The sequence below is a fragment of the Lissotriton vulgaris genome, chromosome 9 (assembly GCF_964263255.1).
Source record: "Lissotriton vulgaris chromosome 9, aLisVul1.2, whole genome shotgun sequence".
NCBI classification, from domain to species: Eukaryota; Metazoa; Chordata; class Amphibia; order Caudata; family Salamandridae; genus Lissotriton; species Lissotriton vulgaris.
Window position 1 is genome coordinate 223883869 of NC_141697.1, and position 21454 is coordinate 223905322.

General features: G+C 48.8%; 1 protein-coding gene across 1 annotated transcript in view; it reads left to right on the top strand.

Annotated features, from left to right (window-relative positions):
• The window catches only part of TOGARAM1 (TOG array regulator of axonemal microtubules 1), an 871068-nt gene that overhangs the window by 675737 nt on the left and 173877 nt on the right, over positions 1-21454 (top strand). The window contains exons 16-17 of the mRNA XM_086937344.1: positions 7203-7361; positions 10175-10301. Of these exons, the coding sequence (XP_086793470.1) occupies positions 7203-7361; positions 10175-10301 (286 nt within the window). The remainder of the gene's footprint in view (positions 1-7202; positions 7362-10174; positions 10302-21454) is intronic.

A 21454-nucleotide genomic window follows, 5' to 3' on the forward strand; every position in this document is an offset into this window, starting at 1 on the left:
TAACCTACATTAGCTCCTATAATAATCAAAGGGCAAATGATAGCCAAAAATGAATAAACATTACTGAAGGAACAATAAGTTTCCTTGGAGTTGACGGAGAGGTCGACGTTTCGGTCTTTGTGGCATCAGTCCATTAGCCCATCATCAGGACAATAGTTTTTTTGCAAGAAAAGACCCCTATATGAATAAAATACAATATGTTATAATTTCCACAAACATAATTGTCATTCGAAATAATCACATTAAGGAAAAAATTGAATCCGTGTGCATTGAAGATCGTGAACCACATGACATGCATTTTAGTGTCAAAAAATCACATTTGTGCAAAGCCCAGGTGAGTACATATTAACAAGTGAGTCACAACCTTAGCTCTTGAGCCCCAATGAAAGAGAAAAGCCATTTCACTATCAGGCCACATTCATTGTGTTTTACCTAATCATTTTAATAAAAGGAAGCATTTACTGTCCTCTCTTGCTTTCCTCTTTCGTTGGGGCTCAAGGGCTAAGGTGGTGCACAAATGTTATTTTTTGACACTAAAATGCCTGTCATGTGGTTCACGATCTTCAATGCACACGGATTCCCTTTTTTTCTTAATGTTATTATTTGCGATGACAATTATGTTTGTGGAAATTATAACATATTGTATTATATTCATATAGGGGTCTTTTCTTGCAAAAAAAACGATTGTCCTGATCATGGTCTAATGGACTGATGCCACAAAGACCGAAACGTCGACCTCTCCGTCCACTCCAAGGAAACGTATTGTTCCTTCAGTAATGTTTATTCATTTTTGGCTATCATTTGCCCTTTGATTATTATAGGAGCTGATTTAGGTTATGAATTGTGTGTCTAAATTGATTTGTACATCTCTTCATGGACTTTTTGCTTATATTTCATTCCTTTGAATGTACCCCCTTTAAAATATAAAAACTCATTCTATATAAATAGGATTTTCCGTGTGCTTTGTATCTCTAAGTTACATTCAATGTGGTTGTCTTTCGGACACTTTTGAGTTTGATTTTACATGACTAACTCTCCTAATTGAAGGAAAAGTACAAATATTTATTTTTTTAAATGCCCTTGTAGACATTCTTTACCTTGAAATTGTTTATTGCCCAAGCCTACAAGGGTATATTGGGTCTCCCAGATTTCTAAGCATCAGGAACTGGACAGCAAACAAAAGTGCCTGTTCATCCACCCATTCATGGGCAAGATGCAGGTCTTCGAGAGAGAAACTTCTTCCAGGCCTAAACTTTGACCCCGGGCTGGCACTGAACAAACAAAGTGACAAAACCACCTGCCCTGTTCCCCGGATGCCCCACCTTGCCCATGCCCACCTCCCCCACTGCTTCTGCCATAGTATTTGAGGGGTCCTCCTTTGCTTTTAAGAGCCAGGCATCCCCTATGGCACTTTCAGGTATTACAAGCAGCTACTTCGCCATGGTCATTCTGACGATCCCTGGAATGACTACAGTATCAATCTCCCAAGCGATCCTAATTTGGATCACTGATAACATCACAGCCTACCATGACATAGTTCAGATGGCTGCAACCTTTCACAACGTTGACATGTACGTCACCCAGGAGAAGGATGGATTTCTTCAGAAGATTATTTGCAAATCTGATTGTATGGTAGAATTACTCCCCATTCTTAAGGGCATGCTAAATTCAGCCTCTGATCATTTCAAGTAGCCTGTCACGGCTAGGGTAGTCGCCCGAGGGTCAATAAGAAATTTAAACTGTCTCTTTGTGAACGATCATGTGAGTTAGATAGTAGAGGTTCCGCGCTATACGCACAAATGGAGACAAAACAGGGCTGCGCAGGGACCACGATGAACATTGAATCTCAACTGGAGCTTATTGAACATGGCTCTACACCGATAGGAACTTCTAACAACCCCAATTTTAATATTGTTTATTGGAATATAGCAGGCCTGCGATCTAAAATGACTAATGATGTATGGCTAGACTTAATTGGTAAATTTAATGTGCTCTGCCTACAAGAGACTTGGGCCATTATGGCAATACATATAGAGGGTTATAAGACCTATGTCTGTAGTAGGGGATCTCTGTGTATAGTCATAATCTATTGAATTGTCCCGCCCATGTGCGTGGACCCCAGAGCAATCAAAAATAATCTCTTAAGGTGTCGAAAAATGCAGAACTGCACAAACACTTAAGAGAGAATTAAAGACAGATAATGCAGCCTATATAAGCAATCTACACTGTCCAGTACTTCAACTAGAAATTCCACCAAAAATCCACAAACAGCAAAGTCTGCCCAGATTTCCCTTGCTTTAGCAGCAAAAACCCTCTGGAATGATAGAGAGGAAGACATGGACAGACAAGCCCCCTAGGCTGCCATTATGTGGCTCAGAACAGGATACTGTGCCTTTAAGAGAACTTTCCAGAACTTCACAGTATCCCAGAATGCACTGCAGGTCCCTTTTACTTTCAGTTCTTTTTTCCGGCTCCTGCAAGCAGGACCCTGGAGCATTGAGCTCTCCCTTTTCAAGGGTTTATTGGTGATTTTTTTACTTTTGTTCAAGTTTTTGGTGCCTTTCTTCTAATCCTTTGGTGCACTCTTTGGTTGTCAATATGCCTGCATTATTTGACAAATGTCCAGAGTGCTCCAGGAAGAAGGCCAAATCGGATCCACATGAGGTGTGTATCCTCTGCCTTCCCTCTTCCCATGTCCGAGAGGAGTGTGTCATTTCTCAGGGCTTCTCTGGCAGGACCGTGAAGGACAGAAAGAAGATCAGGCTTCAGGGCATTGAAGAAAGAAGGCTGAATGCGCAAGGTGGGTCTGGAGGGGCTTCCTCTGCCCGTGCTGAGGCCTCTGGGGGGCTCCCCAGGGGCAGGAAGACCAGCAAGCATCCCCATTCTCCGTCTGGGTCGATTGCACCGACTACGGCGTTGAGAGGGATGACTACAGTCTGTTCCCCGTCTCCCCAGGGCTCTGGGTCGAAGCGACGTTGACGATCGACGTCGAGGGAACTGAATAGACCGTCATCGAGGTCTCCTGTGACGATTTCATCGTCGTCCTCGCCGGAGTCGTCGTCTAGTGATCGGCGTCGAGAGGCCCGGCGTTGGTGCTCGCCGTCGAGGCGACACCGCCGTTCGCAGTCGGCGAAAAGGAGAAGGTCGTCATCAAGGGGATCCTTGGCGTCGAAGAGAGGATCGTCGTCGAGGCGAAGGTCGCCGTCGAGGCGAAGGAGGTCGCCGTCGCGACAAAGGAGGTCGAGGCGAAGGAGGTCGCCGTCGAGGGAGAAACGGTCAACGGCGAAGAAAAGACGCTCGCCGTCGAGGGACCGACGCTCGCCGTCTGGTCACCGTTCGACGCCGAAGAGATGTGGAAGGGGGTCTGGCGCCAGGAGTCAGTCGCCGACGTCCCAAGCTGGAAAAGGAGACGGATCACCGGGTTCAGTGTACTCCATGGTGTATACCCCGAGGTAGGTTATGCCACCGCCTCCATTACCGAGGGGGCTCCCTCCGCGGGCCCCTACTCCTCCTCCGCTCCCACCACTTCCACCGCATCCTCAATCTCTACCTCAACCTCAGCTGCCAGCAGACAAGCCGCCTCCGATCCCTCCGTGGTCGGTCTCACTGCCCCGATAACCGACTCCTCCCAAGGGGACCCCTCAGCCGAGGGCCCCAGCCAAACCGAGGTCGCCCGCCCCTGTGGAACCGGCGTATCGACCGAAGCCAGGGAGGTCACGATCACGCTCCGTACGGAGGGGGAGATCGAGGAGTCGGCATAGATCCTCCACCAGGTCAAGACGGCGCCATAGGAGGCGTGGATTGTGGTCCTGCACGGACTCCTCCAGGACCAGGACCTATTCACCGACCTTGTCGGAATCCCCGGGGACAAGGGTGTCTCCGGTGGACGACATCAGCACGTTCCAGGATGTTCTCCTGCTTTTCTGCGGATAGACCCGGTTCCAGACTCTGTTATAGTGACGGCGGCCAGGAAGCTACATTCTACTTCCCAGTCTTCGACCGTACCACCGGTTAAGGAGAGCCGATGGATCGACTCAGCCGGCAGAAAGGCTTGTGGAACGGCATCCACGGCCATGAATGCCTCTAGCGATACGGCTCTGCTAGGGCGGTATGACCGTGCCCTGTGGGAATCCCTTCAGCAGTTCACGGAACTCCTGCCAAGAGATAAGAGGGAGGCCTTCCAGGAGATCCTTAAGGAAGGGATGCTGGTTTCGAACCAGGTCATCAGCGCGGCTACGGATGTCTCTCTGTTGGCGGCCCATGGGTCTTGTCATGGGATCAACCAGCGGCGCCATGCTTGGCTCAGGCTCACATCACTCAAGCCGGAGGCCCAGCAGCGGGTGGCCAATCTGCCCATCTCAGAGGAAACCCTGTTCGGCAAGCATGCCGACAATTAGATGGCCCGCATGAAAGCGGAGGCCGAGACCCTAACGGCTGTGGGCTTGGAGAAGCCAAAAGAAAAGAAAGCTTACCGCCCGTTCCAGAGACGGTTCGGTGCACAGGGCAGAAGGCGAGGACAGTCTTCGGGACAGCAGCAGCAACAACAGCAGCAGTACCGGAGACCCTTCCAGAAGCGCCAGAAGGGTAGAGGGGGCCAGCAGTCCTCTACAGCGAACAAAGGCCCGGCTGGGTCTCGACCATGAGCGATTACTTCCCTTACATCCGTTACCCGCTCTGGTGGGGGGAAGCGTTCAATTTTTTCTGGCAGAGTGGAGAAAAATTACTCAGGACAAGTGGGTGCTGAATATTGTTTGCAATGGATACAGTCTTCGGTTCACCAGCCAGCCTACATCAATTCCTCCGGTCAGCTCACAGTTTCAGCTGCGCAAGCTCCAGGCGGAGGCCGATATCCTGTTAAGGAAAAGGGCGAAAGAAGACGTACCTCTGTCCCAAAGAGGAAGAGGTCTGTACTCCCGGTTCTTCCTGGTTCGCAAGAAGGACAAGAACAAGTTCAGGCCCATTCTGGATTTGCGGTAGGCAAACAAGTTGATTCGCAGAGAGAAGTTTCGCATGCTGTCGTTGCATCAGATTTATCCTCAGTTGCAACAGGGAGACTGGCTATGTGCTATAGACCTACAAGATGCGTACTTCCATGTGCCCATTGCACACAAACACAGGAAGTTCCTGCGATTCCAAGTCGGCGCCAATCATTATCAGTATACAGTACTACCATTCGGACTGAAGTCTGCGCCCAGAACATTCTCGAAGTGCATGGAAGTGGTAGCAGCACACCTAAGGAAGAGCAAGGTGTTTGTCTACCCGTACCTGGACGATTGGTTGATCAAGGCCTCCTCCTTCTCGGAAGCTCAAGCACACTTCCAGAAGACGTGCGTTCTCTTGAACAAGCTGGGGTTGCACATCAACATGTCCAAGTCTGTCCCGACTCGGGTCCAGTGCTTTCAGTACTTGGGAGCCACCATCAATACGCTGTCAGCAAGCGTGTCTCCTTCGGAGGAGCGAAGATTATCACTCCTTCGGAAGGCTCAGGCTCTTATGACCACTCCATCTACAACAGTGAGGACGGTGTCTTCTCTACTGGGATCGATGGCCTCTTGTATCTTCCTAACGCCACACGCACGACTGCACATGAGACCGTTGCAGGAGTGCTTGGAGGATCAGTGGGATCAGAGGAAAGGGTCTTGGGATGACAGGATACGACTGTCTCTGCATGCTTTTCAGTCTCTGAAGTGGTGGTGTTCAGCAGAGAATCTCCTCAGAGGGGTTCCCTTCCACAAGGACATTCCCACTCAGACTATCGTGACGGATGCTTCTCTCCAAGGCTGGGGGGCGCACTCCGGAGACTTACAGATTCAAGGAACGTGGTCCCAGACGGAGTCCACATATCACATCAACTTCCTGGAACTCAGAGCTGTTCACTTGGCACTGAAGACCTTTCTTCCGTCCTTCCAGACCAACTCTCTGCTTGTACAGACTGACAATACGACCACAATGTATTACCTCAACAAGCAGGGGGGCTTAAGATCAAGCACTCTGTCTCAGGAGGCGCAGGCGATCTGGCAATGGCTTCTGGCCAGAGGACTGACGATAATGGCTACCCATCTACCAGGTTTGCAGAATGTTCAGGCGGACGCACTGAGCAGACTGATTCAGGAAAACCACGAATGGGTCATAAACGACGAATTACTAGGAGAAGTCTTCGCAAAGTGGGGTACTCCAGACATAGACCTGTTCGCCACCGCCGAAAACAGCAAATGCCGAGACTTTGCCTCCAGGTACTACCAGCAGGGGACGCAGGGGACGCTGGGGAATGCACTATGGATCAACTGGTCGAACAGCTTTCTGTACGCTTTTCCACCCATTCCCCTGATTTCGGCGGTGCTCATCAAGCTGTCCCAGTCCAGGGCGCGGATGATCCGGATTGCCCCGGAATGGCTCAGGCAGTGGTGGTTCACGGACCTGCTTCACCGGTCTCTCCTTCCTCACATACGGCTGCCGTGCAGGCCGGATCTTCTCACGAAGTTCGGGGGGCAGATATTGCACCCCAACTTCTCGTCTTTGAGTTTGGCGGCATGGCTCCTGAGATAGTGCAATATGGCCATTTAAATCTACCTGAAGATTGCATGGACATACTGAAGGAGGCTAAGCGGCCATCCACTCGGACTTCCTATGCTTACAAGTGAATGAGGTTTTGCATCTGGTGCAAATCCAAGAATTATGACCCGACGACTTGCAAGGAAGATGTCATCCTTCCATATCTTCTGCATCTGGCGCAGTCTGGCCTTAATATCCATTCCATTAAGGTTCATCTTGCTGCGCTGACTGCCTACAGGAAATGCCCTTCACAGACTTCAGTTTTCAGATCCCTGTGATCAAAGATTTTCTGGAAGGCTTGAAGATAGTGTTCCCTCCTGTCCGGCTTCCTTCGCCTTCATGGGAATTGAATGTGGTGCTGTCCAGATTGATGAAGGAGCCTTTTGAACCTATTCATAAGGCTTTGTTGCAGCACCTGTCCTAGAAGGCGGCGTTCCTCGTGGCCAATACATCGGCCCGCAGGGTGAGTGAAATTCAGGCGTTGTGTTGCCAGGAACCTTATACTGTCTAATACATATATTACTGTGCATTTTCAGAGCAAAAAGACTGGATGGTGAAAGAGATACAAAATGAATACTTAAATCTATGCAGTTTCCAGGATATGTTTCACTTGTTAAGTAACTGACAATTATTCTTTTTTTTCTTTTTAGTCATGTTCACCTGGGAGTAAGAAAATGCACAGCTCAGCACCTATCAGAAGTTGTAGCAGGGATGGGGCCAGGGCGAATATTGTCTGGAATTAAGGACGTGACAGATCGGATTTTACCTGCCATAGCAAGGTTTGCTCAAGATGGCTCACAGGAAACCAGGTTAATCAATACTCATTTACGTACTTTCAGTTTGCTTTTGCTTCCATAATGTCTTTTAGAAGAGTACTCTTGAGTAAAAGAAATATCTAAAGAAATAATAGACATATTAGATGTTTAATCGTATTCTACTTTTCCTCTAAATGTAACCTTACGGCACATCAGTGGTGGGTCCTCTGCTAAGGCGGAAGAGCTTCGCCCAATGCTTATATCAATGCAAAGAAGAAAAAATAAAATGATACCAACACAATGTTATCATTTTATTTTTCTTGCTGAAGCAGGTTTTGGGACGGGCTTGTCTGTCTACGAAGCCAGCAGGGGGTGGAGGAAATATGTGCACCAAGTGTGCATGATGCTTTGGCCGGCCCTACTGGGCTGGCCAGTCATGCGCATTTAGCATATTCCCCCCCAGGCCGTAATGCACAGCCTGGTGGAGACCGTGCACAGGCTCCCACTGCTTGCCTGAGCGCTGAACCACAGTGCTCAGACCATTCACAACGCAGCGTTGTGATTGGCGTAGAGGAGCCTGTTTGTGCTTCCTGTTCTTGCCGTACCAAGCAGACGACGATGATGGAGGAGAGTTGGCGGCTTTTTAAACCAAGCAGACGACGATGATGGAGGAGAGTTGGCGGCTTTTTAAGTTAAGTGCTGTTTATTTTTTAAACTCTCCCCCCCGCCCCAGAGGATAGATTCCAATTGAATTGAATTTGGCTTTGCAATGATAAAATCTAGGGTTAATCTTTTGTGCTGGCCTGTCACAGAACTGAGTCAGGTTAAGATCAGCATTGAAGGTTTTAAAACTGTTAATTGCAGCAAGATCATTTAGGGCATGCCAGTGAAGGTTTAAGTCTCTGAGGAAGGTTTGAGTACACTGATGTCCATTGTTCGTTACAATGGTTTCTATGATCTGTTCTATGAAAACCTGATTGTCTCCTGGATGGTGGTAGATTGTGTGTAGTTTGCAAAGTAGTTTGTTGTTGCAAGAGATATCGAGACTAAAGAGTTCTCTGATTTTACATATTTGTCAGCTTACTTTGATTCATTTGATATGTGGGGTGTGGGAATTGAGGATTGAGGACAGAACCCAGACAAATGAGGTTGCAAAGGTCGATACACAGGTAACTAGTACTGTATGGCGTCCATTAGGCAACTCATGCTGTAGGAGGAAGTGGAGTTCTAACAGATTCAGGTGGGGGAGACGGCATGTTGAGTAAATGCTATAGTGGAATGAAGATGTGATCCTTAGGGGCGCAAAGTAGTAAAAGAGTTAATGAATTACTGACAGATTGGAGCTAGTCAACCCATCCCTTCCTGATACAATTTCACACACCTGCTTAGTAAAGCAGCCAGGATCAAGACGACAAAGATGAGCCAAAAGAAAAGTTAAACTCCACAAAAACAATCGGTTAGCTCCAGTTTGGCGCGCCAGTCCATTGCTGCCCTTCATTCAGCCTGATAAAGGGCCTGGGCAGATTTGCAGTGTCTTGCTTGGCCATGGAGATGTCAATGCCCACAAACGTACATCTCTGGGACCACCCACTTCTTCGGGGATACCTAGCATAGTGATGCAGGCTGACCAATCAATTGAGCACCCTATTATCCTAAAAAGCTTAGAGAAAATCTTGGCCCAGTAGCAAGCGATGCTGGGGCACTCACAAAGTGGAAGAAGCCACAGTCGTCATTAGCACATCTAGGGCAGGCAGACCCAGATAGTGCACCCATTTTCTCAAGATACTGGGGCATGAGGTAAGATAATCAGCGCTATTTCAGCATGATGAGGCACAAGGAGATGACTAATTCCCATGGGACCATCTTTGCACTCTCATCTAAGGGGAATCTCGTTCATTTAGAGTTTTAAATTAGTCTGGCGGCATTGGGTAATTGGGATCGTTAAGAGGCTGAGATGTCTCCCTGACCCAATGGGCCAAGAGTGACTTTGGGCTCCAGGGGGGATGTATTCCTGTAGGTTGGTCAAAGTAGGATGGTAAACTGTCAGGGTGTGGCATAATTTTAAGTATTAATAAAATTGGACTTGTGAAGCACAACGTCTGTCTGTAGCTCCGTAAAGGATTTAATCTTTGAACCATTTCATACATCCCCTGCTTGGAGATGCTGAGAAGATTCCACCGATCAAAGCCCTCCAATCAGGCCATTTGTAGAAGCCAGGCGCCATGCCATAAGAGTCTCCTGTATGGGTCTATGCTCCCAGCGAAGCCATCGGAGGGCTGACTGCCAACACAGGAAGGCACTCGTGTTACTTCACGTAGTGTCTAACATTGCCAAAATTGTATCTTTATGATCATTTCTTTTTCCCAGAATCCACATTAGACCATAGACCTCTTTCAGTCTTTGTGATATCACCAAATCAGCCGTAAAACATGATATATAGTATTCTGTGAAAGTAGACACTTTGTGTATGTTTTGTACTGATGATTATGAACATAGATTCTTTGGTAACATTTCTTGAAGAAAAGTAGTGGTAAACTAGCTGGTCATGTGTTCCAGAACCTGGTTACCACTTATTCACAATGTATCAGGTATGTCTTACATTTGAGAGTAAACCCATCACTGTTACAGGTGAATATTCATATTTAATTTGCCTGTAATCCTTTTGGAATTTTCTCAACAACATAGGCATTCCTCTCCAAGACAACATTAATGGCTTTACATCTGCTTCTGTGATAAAGTAGTGAACATAGGATAACTATGTATATGGTGAAAAAAAGACGTATTAGGAAGACAGCACAACAATAATTACATTTTTGTTAAAAATGTTAAGTTCTTTGTAATCATTTAAATACATTTCTATATTTTAGGTACTATGGTCGAAAGATGCTGTTCCTTTTGATGTCTCACCCGGACTTTGATAAAATGCTTGAAAAGTATGTGCCGCCAAAAGATTTGCCCCATATCAAGGAATTAGCCAATAATCTACGCCAAAAGGTAATGAAACCATTGTTTATTTTCTTTCAACAAATTTTCTGCATGTCTCGCCTTTTCTTTTCCTTAAAGAATAAAACCATTTAACATCAATTGTGTGCATGTATAGTTTGTTTATTTTAATACTCTGTAATTTGCCTGCCTAAATGTGATTTACAAGCTGACAGGTATATACTTGTTCTCTTCTGAAAAAACTAGAGATCATATTACCCCTGTCATTTTTCTAATCATTGACTTAGTTATTTTTTGTGATGTCCTGATTTGAAAAATAGAAATCTCTATTCAGTGCAAGAAACATACTGTGTTAAATTGCCTGATACAAAAACAAGTCTATGCAGTTAAGTGTTGTTTAACTCAAAAGTACAATCACATGATTTATTAGTGGAATTTGGCACTTTAAAATCGGCAACCATTCATGATTTGTGATGTTGCTATATCATTTTCTTACTACTTTAGTTTAAACAAGTTTGACAAATTTCTTGGGGATTAAACACCGTTCTTCCAGATCACGTGTGTTTAGTCTTTTTAAGTGATAGTTTTTGGTAGCTGCTAAAACTATCAGCTGTGTTTGCTCGACAGCTTTCATTGCAAGGACAGTGAGTCTGTTTTTATTTTGTATTCATTTTAGGTTTTGTGTGTACCTGCTTTATTTGCCCAGTACATTTTGTTTTTGCTTTAGTAGCAGCCTTCAGAAGTTATGAGCTCATGGCCAATACGTGTGTATGAATTTTCATGTGTTAGGTATTCAATCTGCCTTCCAATTTGCACATATATTTGTACGTAGATTCTGAATAGCAAGTTTCTCGTATACAATTTTCACTTCTTGATGCCTTATTTCTGCAAACTTGGTTTCTATGCAAGTCTTTTTTAGGAAGACTGATTTTGCTCTGTAATTCAATATGTCAGTGTTGGGATTTTGGTCTTAGTAATAGTTTAGTTTATCAGTTGGTGCCAAGTGGTATACTACATTAATCACTACCGGTCTTTATTTACCAGCCATTTGACTCAAATTTTTCTCTGCTCAATTTTAGGTTCTTATCTTTTATTCCTCTTGGTTTGAAAGGGGATTTCTGGTTGACTAGGGCATGCGCCTAAGCCAGGCAGAACCCACCACTCTAGTCAGGGCAAGGGAGTTGTGGAAATGTACCAAAAAAATAGCACACTGGTGCAGGGTCACCCTCTCGTCCACGGGTTCCGAAGACTAACAAATAGAGATCGCCACTGGAGTTGAAATGAAATGACACGTTTATTAGTCACTCATGAATGGGACCACATCCACACAACACTCAAGTGTTTCAGGAGGTAGTACACTGAACTCACTGACCATCGTCTTTATATACTCTTTTTCTGTACTGTAAGCATGTGGACAGAAATGGAAGGAACACGTTTACAAATAGCATCAGCAAACAAGGGCAGATTGATATCCACTTGGTCAGCAAATAGGGAGGGGGAGCAGAAATGCTTATGGCAGCAGTAAACAGTCAACAAATAACATCTAAGACCAGGTGCATTGGCAGCCACAAATCCCCAGCACATACATTGTTCAGCCATTTCAGGAGGTCAACTAAAATAGATGACACAAGCAGAGTGAAAAGGCAAACAGCAGAGTTTAACGAATTACGAAGGAAACAAAATGGATACCACAGTCAAAATGGCTGTAGCTTATGCTAAGTAAAATATTACATGTTTCCACAATTACACATTGAACATAACCCCTGCCCACCCCCTTGGTAGCTTGGAAGAGCAGATAGGCTTATCCCAGAGGCAATGCGTAAAGCTTTTGCACAGCACTCTCACACAGCAGCGAGACACTTGGCACACCACAAAATAAACTCCACACAAGGTTATATAAAAATAGCATTTGTATTATCCATAAAAACACATTAGAACACAATTATATATATATATATATATATATATATATATATATATATATATATATATCACTGTGCCACTAGGTACTTGTCATGATTTCAAAGGGATAACATAAATCACTTTGGCCAATTGGGCATCTGTCATAACAACAGTTAGGGCGACCAGTAACTACTGGTAATATGGCACAAAGCATTAGGCATTAGCAGTCAACATAGTAAACACTTGCAGCCTGCACATATTATCAACACATCCCCTCACTGTACAGGGGGCCATGTAATACCTAAAACATAATCGTATCGGGGCATAGCGCCTATAACTTGCCAGGAGGCAACATCACCTTATGAGGCCGTAATCCTCCACTCAGTGTGGAGTACAGAAGTCTCCCCTCTCCCTTAGGGAATTGCGGTAATGTACTCTGGGCCCTGTCCTGGGCTCGCCCCGCAACGCCCTTTTTAAAAGTAAGGGCTCAGGCAAATGTGGCCGGCCCTTCCCTTATCCAGAGCAAGGCCGTATTCTCTTCAAGACAATGCCCTCGAGGGCAGAGAGACCTCACGTGGTCCCCCCTCGACAGTGACTCTTCTAATGGCAGCTGCCCATTGCCACACAGGGCAGCTGCTCTGCTCGGTAAGTAGGGTGATGTCAGCGCGGCTCCTCGCCTGGCCTCTTATTCCCGCTGCCGCAAACAGACTACCCAGCTCTCTAAGGGAGTCAGACTGGACTCCGCTGTGACCCTCGTGGCTCGGCTGCTGGGACGGTTCTGATTCTGGAGCTCTCGGTGGGCTCCCGCTGTCACCACGCTGCCGGCGGACTCCGGCCCCACCCACAACCAGGCCTCACCTCCGCCTGACTTCCGGCGGTTCATCACATCCCTAAATACTAAACTCAATGGGACAAAAAGTATTTGCTTCCGAAATCCATTGCCCTATGTATGGGAAACTCTTAGTACCTTCTAAGCCGTTTTGCCCTTGATCACCTTCAAAAAGCTCTTCACTGATATTAATAATGGTTTGGACTCCAATCCTGAAGGGACAGTTTAGGTTCTTTAGGTACTGTGATTCAATCCATTAGCACCACTGTCATCCTATGAAGCCACACTTGGATATACTCCACTGACGCTGACCTCTCGTTAGTCTATGGTTCCTATCACAACCCTCGATAAGCTTGCCAGTGTCCAAAAGTCTTTTCCCATTTCTTCTGACAGCCTCTGTTGTGGTAATAGCACATTCTGCCTACTAGCACCAGTCAAGATCCACCTTCCATTCATCAACTTTTGGCAGGGTACGGGCACCCCAGCTCCTAGCTAAGTTACTTTTGGCTACCACTGCCGCTAACGCCAGACAGATCCCGGTATGTCTTGGTTATGCCACCTCTCCTGGGATCAGTAACAGGAACCATTTCGGCTTTAAGAGGGCCACTACCTGCTACCTGTGCCATGATTCTACCTATTGTACTCCAGTATATCTGTGTCTGTGTTCATTCCCATATCAGGTGGTAGAACGTTCCCTCCTGGCCCCAACCCCTGTGGCATAGTGATGATTCTACCTTACCCAAGCGGTGCAGAATCCCCTGAAGCAGTTAGTACGATGGAAGACCTTTAACTGGATTAATCTGAAATTGGAACTTAATTGCCACTTATCTAGGTCCCTGCAGGGCTGCCCTCCAATCCTCATTGTCTATCAGTCCATCTCCTGCCCACGCGACTCTCGGTGCTACCAAGGGGTCTTGCACATTATTCAGTAGCTTTTTATATACCAGCGATATCGCTTTCTGTCAGGAGTCTATCATCCGGGGGGGAGGCATCTGCTAGTGCTTCACCCCCCCGGGTATAACCCTGTATAGCATGGCCCAACTGCAGGTACCCTAGCCATTCAACCTTTCTTAGTTCATACTCTCTTTAGAGAATACCAAACTGCACAAATGCCTGGTGCCTCCATGTATCGCCAAGTTTTTCCAGCCCCAGTAATTCCCATTTCCCGAAGCCCTTTAGTCTGCCTACCTCCTCTAGTTGGTGGTTCCCTCACAATGGGTGCATTGCCGTCAGCTTCTTTACCCACCACAAATATTTCAATGCCTCTCTCCAGGCTTTAACCACAATCTGTTTGTGTGTGTCTGTAGGTCCCTATACACTCTTTTAAAGTATAGCAACTGTGCACAGCCTCTGGCCTCCATATAAACTATGTCCACTCTACCGACAGGCTTCGTCCTGTCCCCAAACATCAAGTCATTCACCGTGGTCAGCTGAGCAGCCCAGTAATACAACTTTACCATTGATATCGCCAGTCCCCCCTCATAGACGCCTCTTTGTAATATGTGTAGGGCGATCCGTGCCGCCCCTCCTGTCCAAAGGAGGGATTGCAGTTAAGTCTCCACCGCTCCGAAGAACATCAGCGGAACTGGGTAAGGGGTGTTTTACAGGACATAGAGAAACCGGGGCAACGTCCTCATTTCAAATAGAGCAGCCCTGCCCATTAGTGGTAGTGGCAATGTCTTCCACCTCTTGACATCCCTTTTAAATCTACCTAATTGTGGCAAGTGGTTTCTTTCGTAGAACTGTTGGGGGTCCCTTGTAATATTTATCCCTAAGTATTTAAATTCATCCATTTCCAGTGGGACCACACATCTCGACGAGAGACTAGGTGTCCCTCCCACTAATGGGAACAATAAGGACTTGGTCCAATTGATACAATAGCTCGAGAAGTCTCTGAATATGCAAAAGATTTGCAGGATCCTGTCAACGGATTGCCTCGGGCGCTGAACATACAGATGCATATCATTGGCATTCAGGGAAATACGCTGTTCCCACTCTTCCCCCACTGGGATACCCCAAATCAGAGGGTCCTGGTGAACCCACACCGATAACGGTTTCAGTGCCAACTTAAACAATTTTGGGGATAGGGTCATCCCTGTCTTGTTCCTTTTTGCAGGGTATACTCTCGAGACACCGCGGCATTAGCACTCACTCTAGCCAATGGTTTCTCATACAGCAGTTTTACCCAGCTAATGATTGCTGGTCCAGTTCCCATACATGGCAGGACCGCCCACAGGTAATTCCACTCTACGATATCAAATACCATGCTGGCGTCTAGGGACAAGAGACAAATGTCAAAACAGAAATTCCCCTTTGGGTGAATTGCTATACCATCTATACTTTCAAACATAACACTTAACTCAAAAGGGAGCAAAGAGGAAATATAAAGTTGAACAGTTTATTCAATGAAATGTAAAAACATATAATATCCTATCATCAATACACAATTAATATAAATACACAATTTATTCAGAATAAAATCACAAAATGTAAAAATACAGAGGTGGGAGACAAAAAATAAGGAATAAATGGATCCTATTGTCATGAGATAAATACAGTAGTCAAAACGTAATCACACTCTGACATCTATATCACTTTTACAGTCAGGGCTGTTACTTCATGGACTTAACGTATTTCAACTCAAAAATACAGATCATCTGAGGCGTACGCCCTGATTGACCGCACTCCTGAATTTAAGCAGACCGCTGGCGGTTTTGCGTCTGAGGTGGCTGGGATTACAACGTAACCCGCTACACCATTTACTATTTGAAATATAATTTGGATATCTGAAAGAAACAGGTTAGTATTATATTCCTCACCTTAGAATATCCCCAGGCGTCAGACTGGATCCGGAATCTTTTGCATAGCAATACCCCTGGACGTGGGTAGGCGTCGTCCACGGCTCCGCGTCCGTCGTCGGCGTGGTTAGCGCCGGAATGACGTCGCCGGAGTACTTAGACGCCGCCATCGCGCGCTGATGTCAGTTCTTCTTTTTTCCGCGCCAGCTAGCGCAGATCCGGAGAAGCTCTACCCCTTAGTAAATTTTTGACTAAAATTTTGATCGGTGCCGGTAGGGATGCCCGGGTTCAAACCCTCCGTCGATTGCAGCCGACTGATGTTGGTTACCAACTCCCATCGCCGGTGTCTTCATTGTCTGGGCCCGACCACGACGACCGAGCCTGTTCCGACTGCCGGGCTCTGACGACCAAGGCTAGACGGGAGCGGTCCCGCAAGCGACTTGAGCTCCGGCAGTCGGCCCGCGCCGTTCAAGGACCCGGTCCAGAAGGAGGTCGAGGGACCGGTCGCGGGGTCTGAGTCGTCGTAGCTCCGAGAGTCGACATGGATCTTCGGGCTCAAGATCCTCAGGTTAAAGGCATGAGAGGTCGGGAAGGCGTCATTGCTCTTCCGACCCTCCTCCCCCCAATCCCCACCACACCCCCCCCCCCCCCCCCAACCACCCCGCGACGCTCGCGCGACGCGGTCTGGGGTTCGGGTGACTCCACCCACGCCGCTCCACCGGAGTCGCTGGCGTCGTGCCTGCCCCATACCGCCCGATCCCTGGCCATGACGCGAAGCTGGAGGAGATCGAGCGCTAACTCATGGCCCTGAGCTCGCTCCCTCCGTCGGGTTCCGCAGCGCCTTCGGGCACAGCGGCCCCGACTGGGGGCCTGGCGGGTCGGGTGCTTCGGCCCGACGCCGTCGGGCGCTTCGGCCCCGGCACAGCCGGCTACTTCGGTCCCGGCGCCGCAGGCCCCCACTGGATCCGGTTCCGGATCCGGGTCATCGCCAGTCGACCTCACGACCTCGCCGGCCCCTAGGGTGTCACCCCCCGCGCCACCTCAGGGCAACGCCGTCCCCGATCCTACCCTCGATTCGGTTCCGGTGCCGCTCTCGACGTCGCTTGGAGATTTTTACTTCAATGAACCGGCCCCGTCCTTTGAACCTGAATTTCAGGAGATGGGTGGCGAAGGGGATTGGGAGGGGTCTGTGGACCCTCTGGCACAGGAGTGCCAGTCTCAACAGGACTGGACATGTGAGCTTGGGGATGCCATTGGGCTGGACACTTCGCCAGACACTGGCCTTGTCTCCCCTCCAACCGTGACTACGAAGGAGGGGGCTACCTACAGTTTAGTGTTGATGCGGGCGGCCAAGGTATTGGGCCTAGAGCTCCCTGTCGCGGCCGTGAGGACTAACCTCCTCACTGAGGTCCTTAAACCGCAGGCAAGCTCGGCTGAGCCTCTGTTGCCGTTTAATGAGGTCTTGTGTGACGTTCTTTTGGGCACTTGGTCCAAGCCCGCTACAGGTCCGCCTGTAGATAGGAACGTGGCCAGACGCTACCGCCCGGCTCCGGGTGACCCTTGCTTCCTGTCCACCCACCCCACCCCGAGAGCCTGGTTATCCAGGCCTCTACTTTCCAGACCGCATTCCTGACGGCTCCGCCCGATCGGGAATCCAAGAGGTACGAGCAATTCGGTAAGAAGGAGTTCTCCTCCCTGAGTTTGGGACTGCGGTCAGTTAACACTGCGTGCCTCTTGGGCCGCTACACCCACACTCTGTGGGACACGGTCGCGGACGTGCTGCCACAATGTCCGGAGGTGGTTCGGACTAAACTCGCCCAAGCCCTTGTGGAGGGTCGAGATGCGGCACTGCATTCCATCCGGTGTGGGCTGGATACCACAGACTCACTGGGCAGAGCGATGGCAACGACGGTGTCGGTTCGACGCCACGCCTGGTTGAGGACCGCCAACTTTTCGGCTGATGTCCAGGCCACCCTTCTGGACATGCCGTTTGATGGCCTTCGCCTCTTTGGCGACAAGGCAGACCATGCGCTTGAGCGTTTTTAGGACTCCAGGGCTACGGCCAAGTCCTTGGGCCTCTCGGCCCCACGCCAGCAAACTGGTGCCTTTCGCTCTTTTTTAGTGCCCAAGAAAGGGGCTCTCCCACACGTGCTGCCAGCCACGCACCGCAGACTAACACACAGCGCGGTGGCGGCCGTGGAAACTGCTTTTGCGACTGTCGGGGACAACGGCGAGGTCAGTCCACACCTTCCCCCGCAGCATCCGCATCAAAACCCTCCTAGTCTGTGCTTTCAGGCCCATGTGACGCCAGTGGGGGGCAGGGTTCGCCATCACCACTTCCACTGGCGCACTGTCACGTCAGACATGTGGGTGCTGTAAATCGTCTGAAGGGGCTACTCCCTCCCCTTCAAGGGGAGCCATGCCATGCCCCTGCAATACCACTGCGTGTCGGGGGATCACATGCAACTTCTACAAGGGGCCATCGAGCACATTCCTGGGCCGGAAGAATGGTGTGGTTGTTACTCCCACTGCTTTCTGGTACCCAAGAAAGGCAAAGGGGGCCTGCGCCCTATCTTGGACCTACGGAACGTCAACGGCTTTCTCTGAAAAGGAGAAGTTCAAAATGCTGACATTGGCTCAGGTCTTGGCTGCCCTGGACCCAGGAGACTGGATGGTAGCGTTGGACTTGCAGGACGCTTATTTCCACATCCCGTCCTGCCTGCCCACCGGCGCTACCTGCGGTTCACGGTATGCCACGAGCACTTTCAGTTAACCGTGCTCCCCTTTGGCCTTACCAGAGCCCCACGGGTGTTCACGAAAGTGATGGCGGTGGTCGCAGCTCATCTGCGCAGGTGTAGGAGAGTAGGGTCTGCTATCCTATGGTCACCCCAATCTTTGCTTTTTGCTTCACTGGTTTTCGACTTATTGAGGCTGTGGGCCTGCTAATCAGACCCCCAGCCTGCTGTTCTCTCTCTAAATTCATAATACATGTGCTATAGGTAAATACCACAATTGGAAATGGACTCCTTGTCAGCCCCTGTACCATGCACTATAGGTGCTCAGGGCATAGGTGCCACCAAGGCCTACCAGGGGCTGTAGCATAGCTTTTGCCACCCCTGGCTGGTTCTTAAATTGACACAACTGGCTGATCACTCAGCTGGGGCAAGTGGGTGTAATCACCCCTTGCTTAGATATAGTATACCTATATCTAAACCTATATCTGGACACATATAAACCTGTGAGTCACTCCTATGGAAGGCCTTATCAATCCTGGAGGCAGAGTGCGTGGTTTAATGTGAGATGGAGCTCTGGCATGAGCTGAGCCTGTCTGCAGCTGTCGGGAAAACCTCCCTAAGCTGATCCGGGATAATGCCATACCATATACTATTAAGTGCCTTATAATCCTCGCGGTTATATAGCAACTTTGTTTTGGCTTTATCAAAACATGTCGTGAAAGGTGTCATACAAATGGGAATACTACCCCCTCGCCAGTTCTGGCGACGGGGGTAGCATTCCACCCCTCTAGAGGGAGAAGACATGTTACTTTACTGAAACGCGGTTGATTTTAAAAGAGCCTCAGATCCACAAAATGGATGCCTCTGCCACAGACACAGGTCTGTCCTCCTGCTGCTGACCGAAACTCGGCAGATGGTGGCCTGGACAAAGGGTTTCCTGTCGCAGGGCGGTGTTACACCACCCCAGACAGGAGATAGTGGATTGTAGCAGGGAGGTTTCAAAGAAACCAGATACTGCCTGGGGAGCACAAGGCTGCCCCTTGCATAATCCGGCCAAACCGGTTCTGGGGCACACCAGCCCCAGTCCCAGCGTGGCCTGGATCAAAGGAAAGGGGTGTATTCACCCCCTTCCTGGGTCCCACCCATAGGAGGGCACCTAGCAGGTAATCCAGCCCACCCGATTCGAATAAGAGTGGGAGCAGTGCCAATGTAACTCAGATTATCCTGAAGAAACATAAGAAACGAAACTCTGGACCCTTCGACATCCTACTCAACGTAGAAGACTGAAGAATCTCCCTTGTGGTCAAGGAGTGACCACCCTTAGCAAACAGGTACCATCCAGCACCTCGACCCTTGCTTTGTTGCAGTTCCCGCCGGAACTCGAGCGACAGAGATCAACGAGATCAAGCTTGCCTGCCTTCCTCCAGTCCCTGCAGAGCTGAGACCCGTGGAGGCGACCAAAAGCGTGGGGCACGCCATCTTGAAAAGGCCAAGAGACGCTGACCGTGCAGCCCACAAGTGACCCTCGAAGCTGTACACCTGGGTTTGAGAAGCCCCAACCCTGAGCTACACTTGCACCAAAGCTCCCCCCTCCACACTTGACGAGTGCTGCGTGGGGCCCTTCTGCTCGTGTTGGCTCGACGCGTTGGCCCGGTCACTTGCCAGCTGGCTTGTGGCCCCTGTGCCGACGAAAACCTTAAACCGACCTGCTTTTCTGGTTGCTCCCGATTTGCACCAGCTCCTGTGAAAAGGAGCCCCGCTCTGACCCTCCTGGTCAGAGTGAGAAGCAATCACCCAGTTCCGCGTGGATTGCTTTTGCCAAGTGCTGTTTGCTCCAATCTTGAAGCCGACGGCGCTGACGGCGAAAGCCTGCGTGGGACAGATCGTGACCAGCTCCTGGACGTCGCAGATGCCCCAGAGCCCACGTGACAGCGGAGAGAAGCTCCTCGACAACCATCTGATTGCGCCCGACATTGCCTGGTTCCGTCCTGGTTCCACCTTGGTCACTGCTGAGTGACCCAGACTCTGTCCCCTCTGCTTTCAGATACTTCTCGACTTCGATCCACCCTTGGATCACACGGACACTTCTGCTTCCCATCGCCTGCAGCATCTTCAGCTCCAAGCACCAAGAGCCTGCGTGTCAAAACCCGACGCCACTTCGACCCTATGCACCCGCTTTTTGTGGGTGAGGTAACATTGCAACGCCGGTGTTCCCACACTGGTACACACCTCTAGGGCCTGTGTCTTAAGTTTTGTTCCTCTAGGTTCAGCGGAAGTATCTTTAAACTCTCTTTGTGTAACTTTTACGCACCATTGACATTGCATTGGTGCAAGCCGCACTTTATGTGCTGCACCCGAATCCCGCGGGCTTTTCCCGACTTCAGCATTGCTAGTCCAGACTGCTCCCAGCGATTCCCTAGGCCCTAGGCCTAACCACTGTTCGATTGGTATTTCTTATACCACTTTTTTAATATATGGTTTGAGTGGCCACCCGCCCTCATCCATAATTGTGCAACTTTGTATGTTATACTGTGCTTTTGATTTAACGCTTGTGCCCCTTTGCTCATAAAGAGTACTGGGGATTAATTTAGAAATAAACACATATATTTTTATAATATATACTTCTGTGGTGTCCTTTCATTTGGTATTACAGGATTGTATGTGGTAAAACAGCTCGCTTAACACAACCTGTTAAGTTAAGCCTTTAAGGCTGCTTAGTCCATGCTACCCCTAGGATAGCTTGTCTAACAAGGTTGACTTACAACCAGACACCATAAGGGTTTGTTTGGACTGATACAAGGTGGTTCCAGAATTGGAAACATCACATGTCAGGCCAACTTCTCACAGCAGGTTATGAGTTTCAGTCTTCCCCTACCTCGACGACTGGTTGTTGAAGGTGGGCTCGCCCCAGACAGTCGTCAGCCACCTCCAGAAATCGGC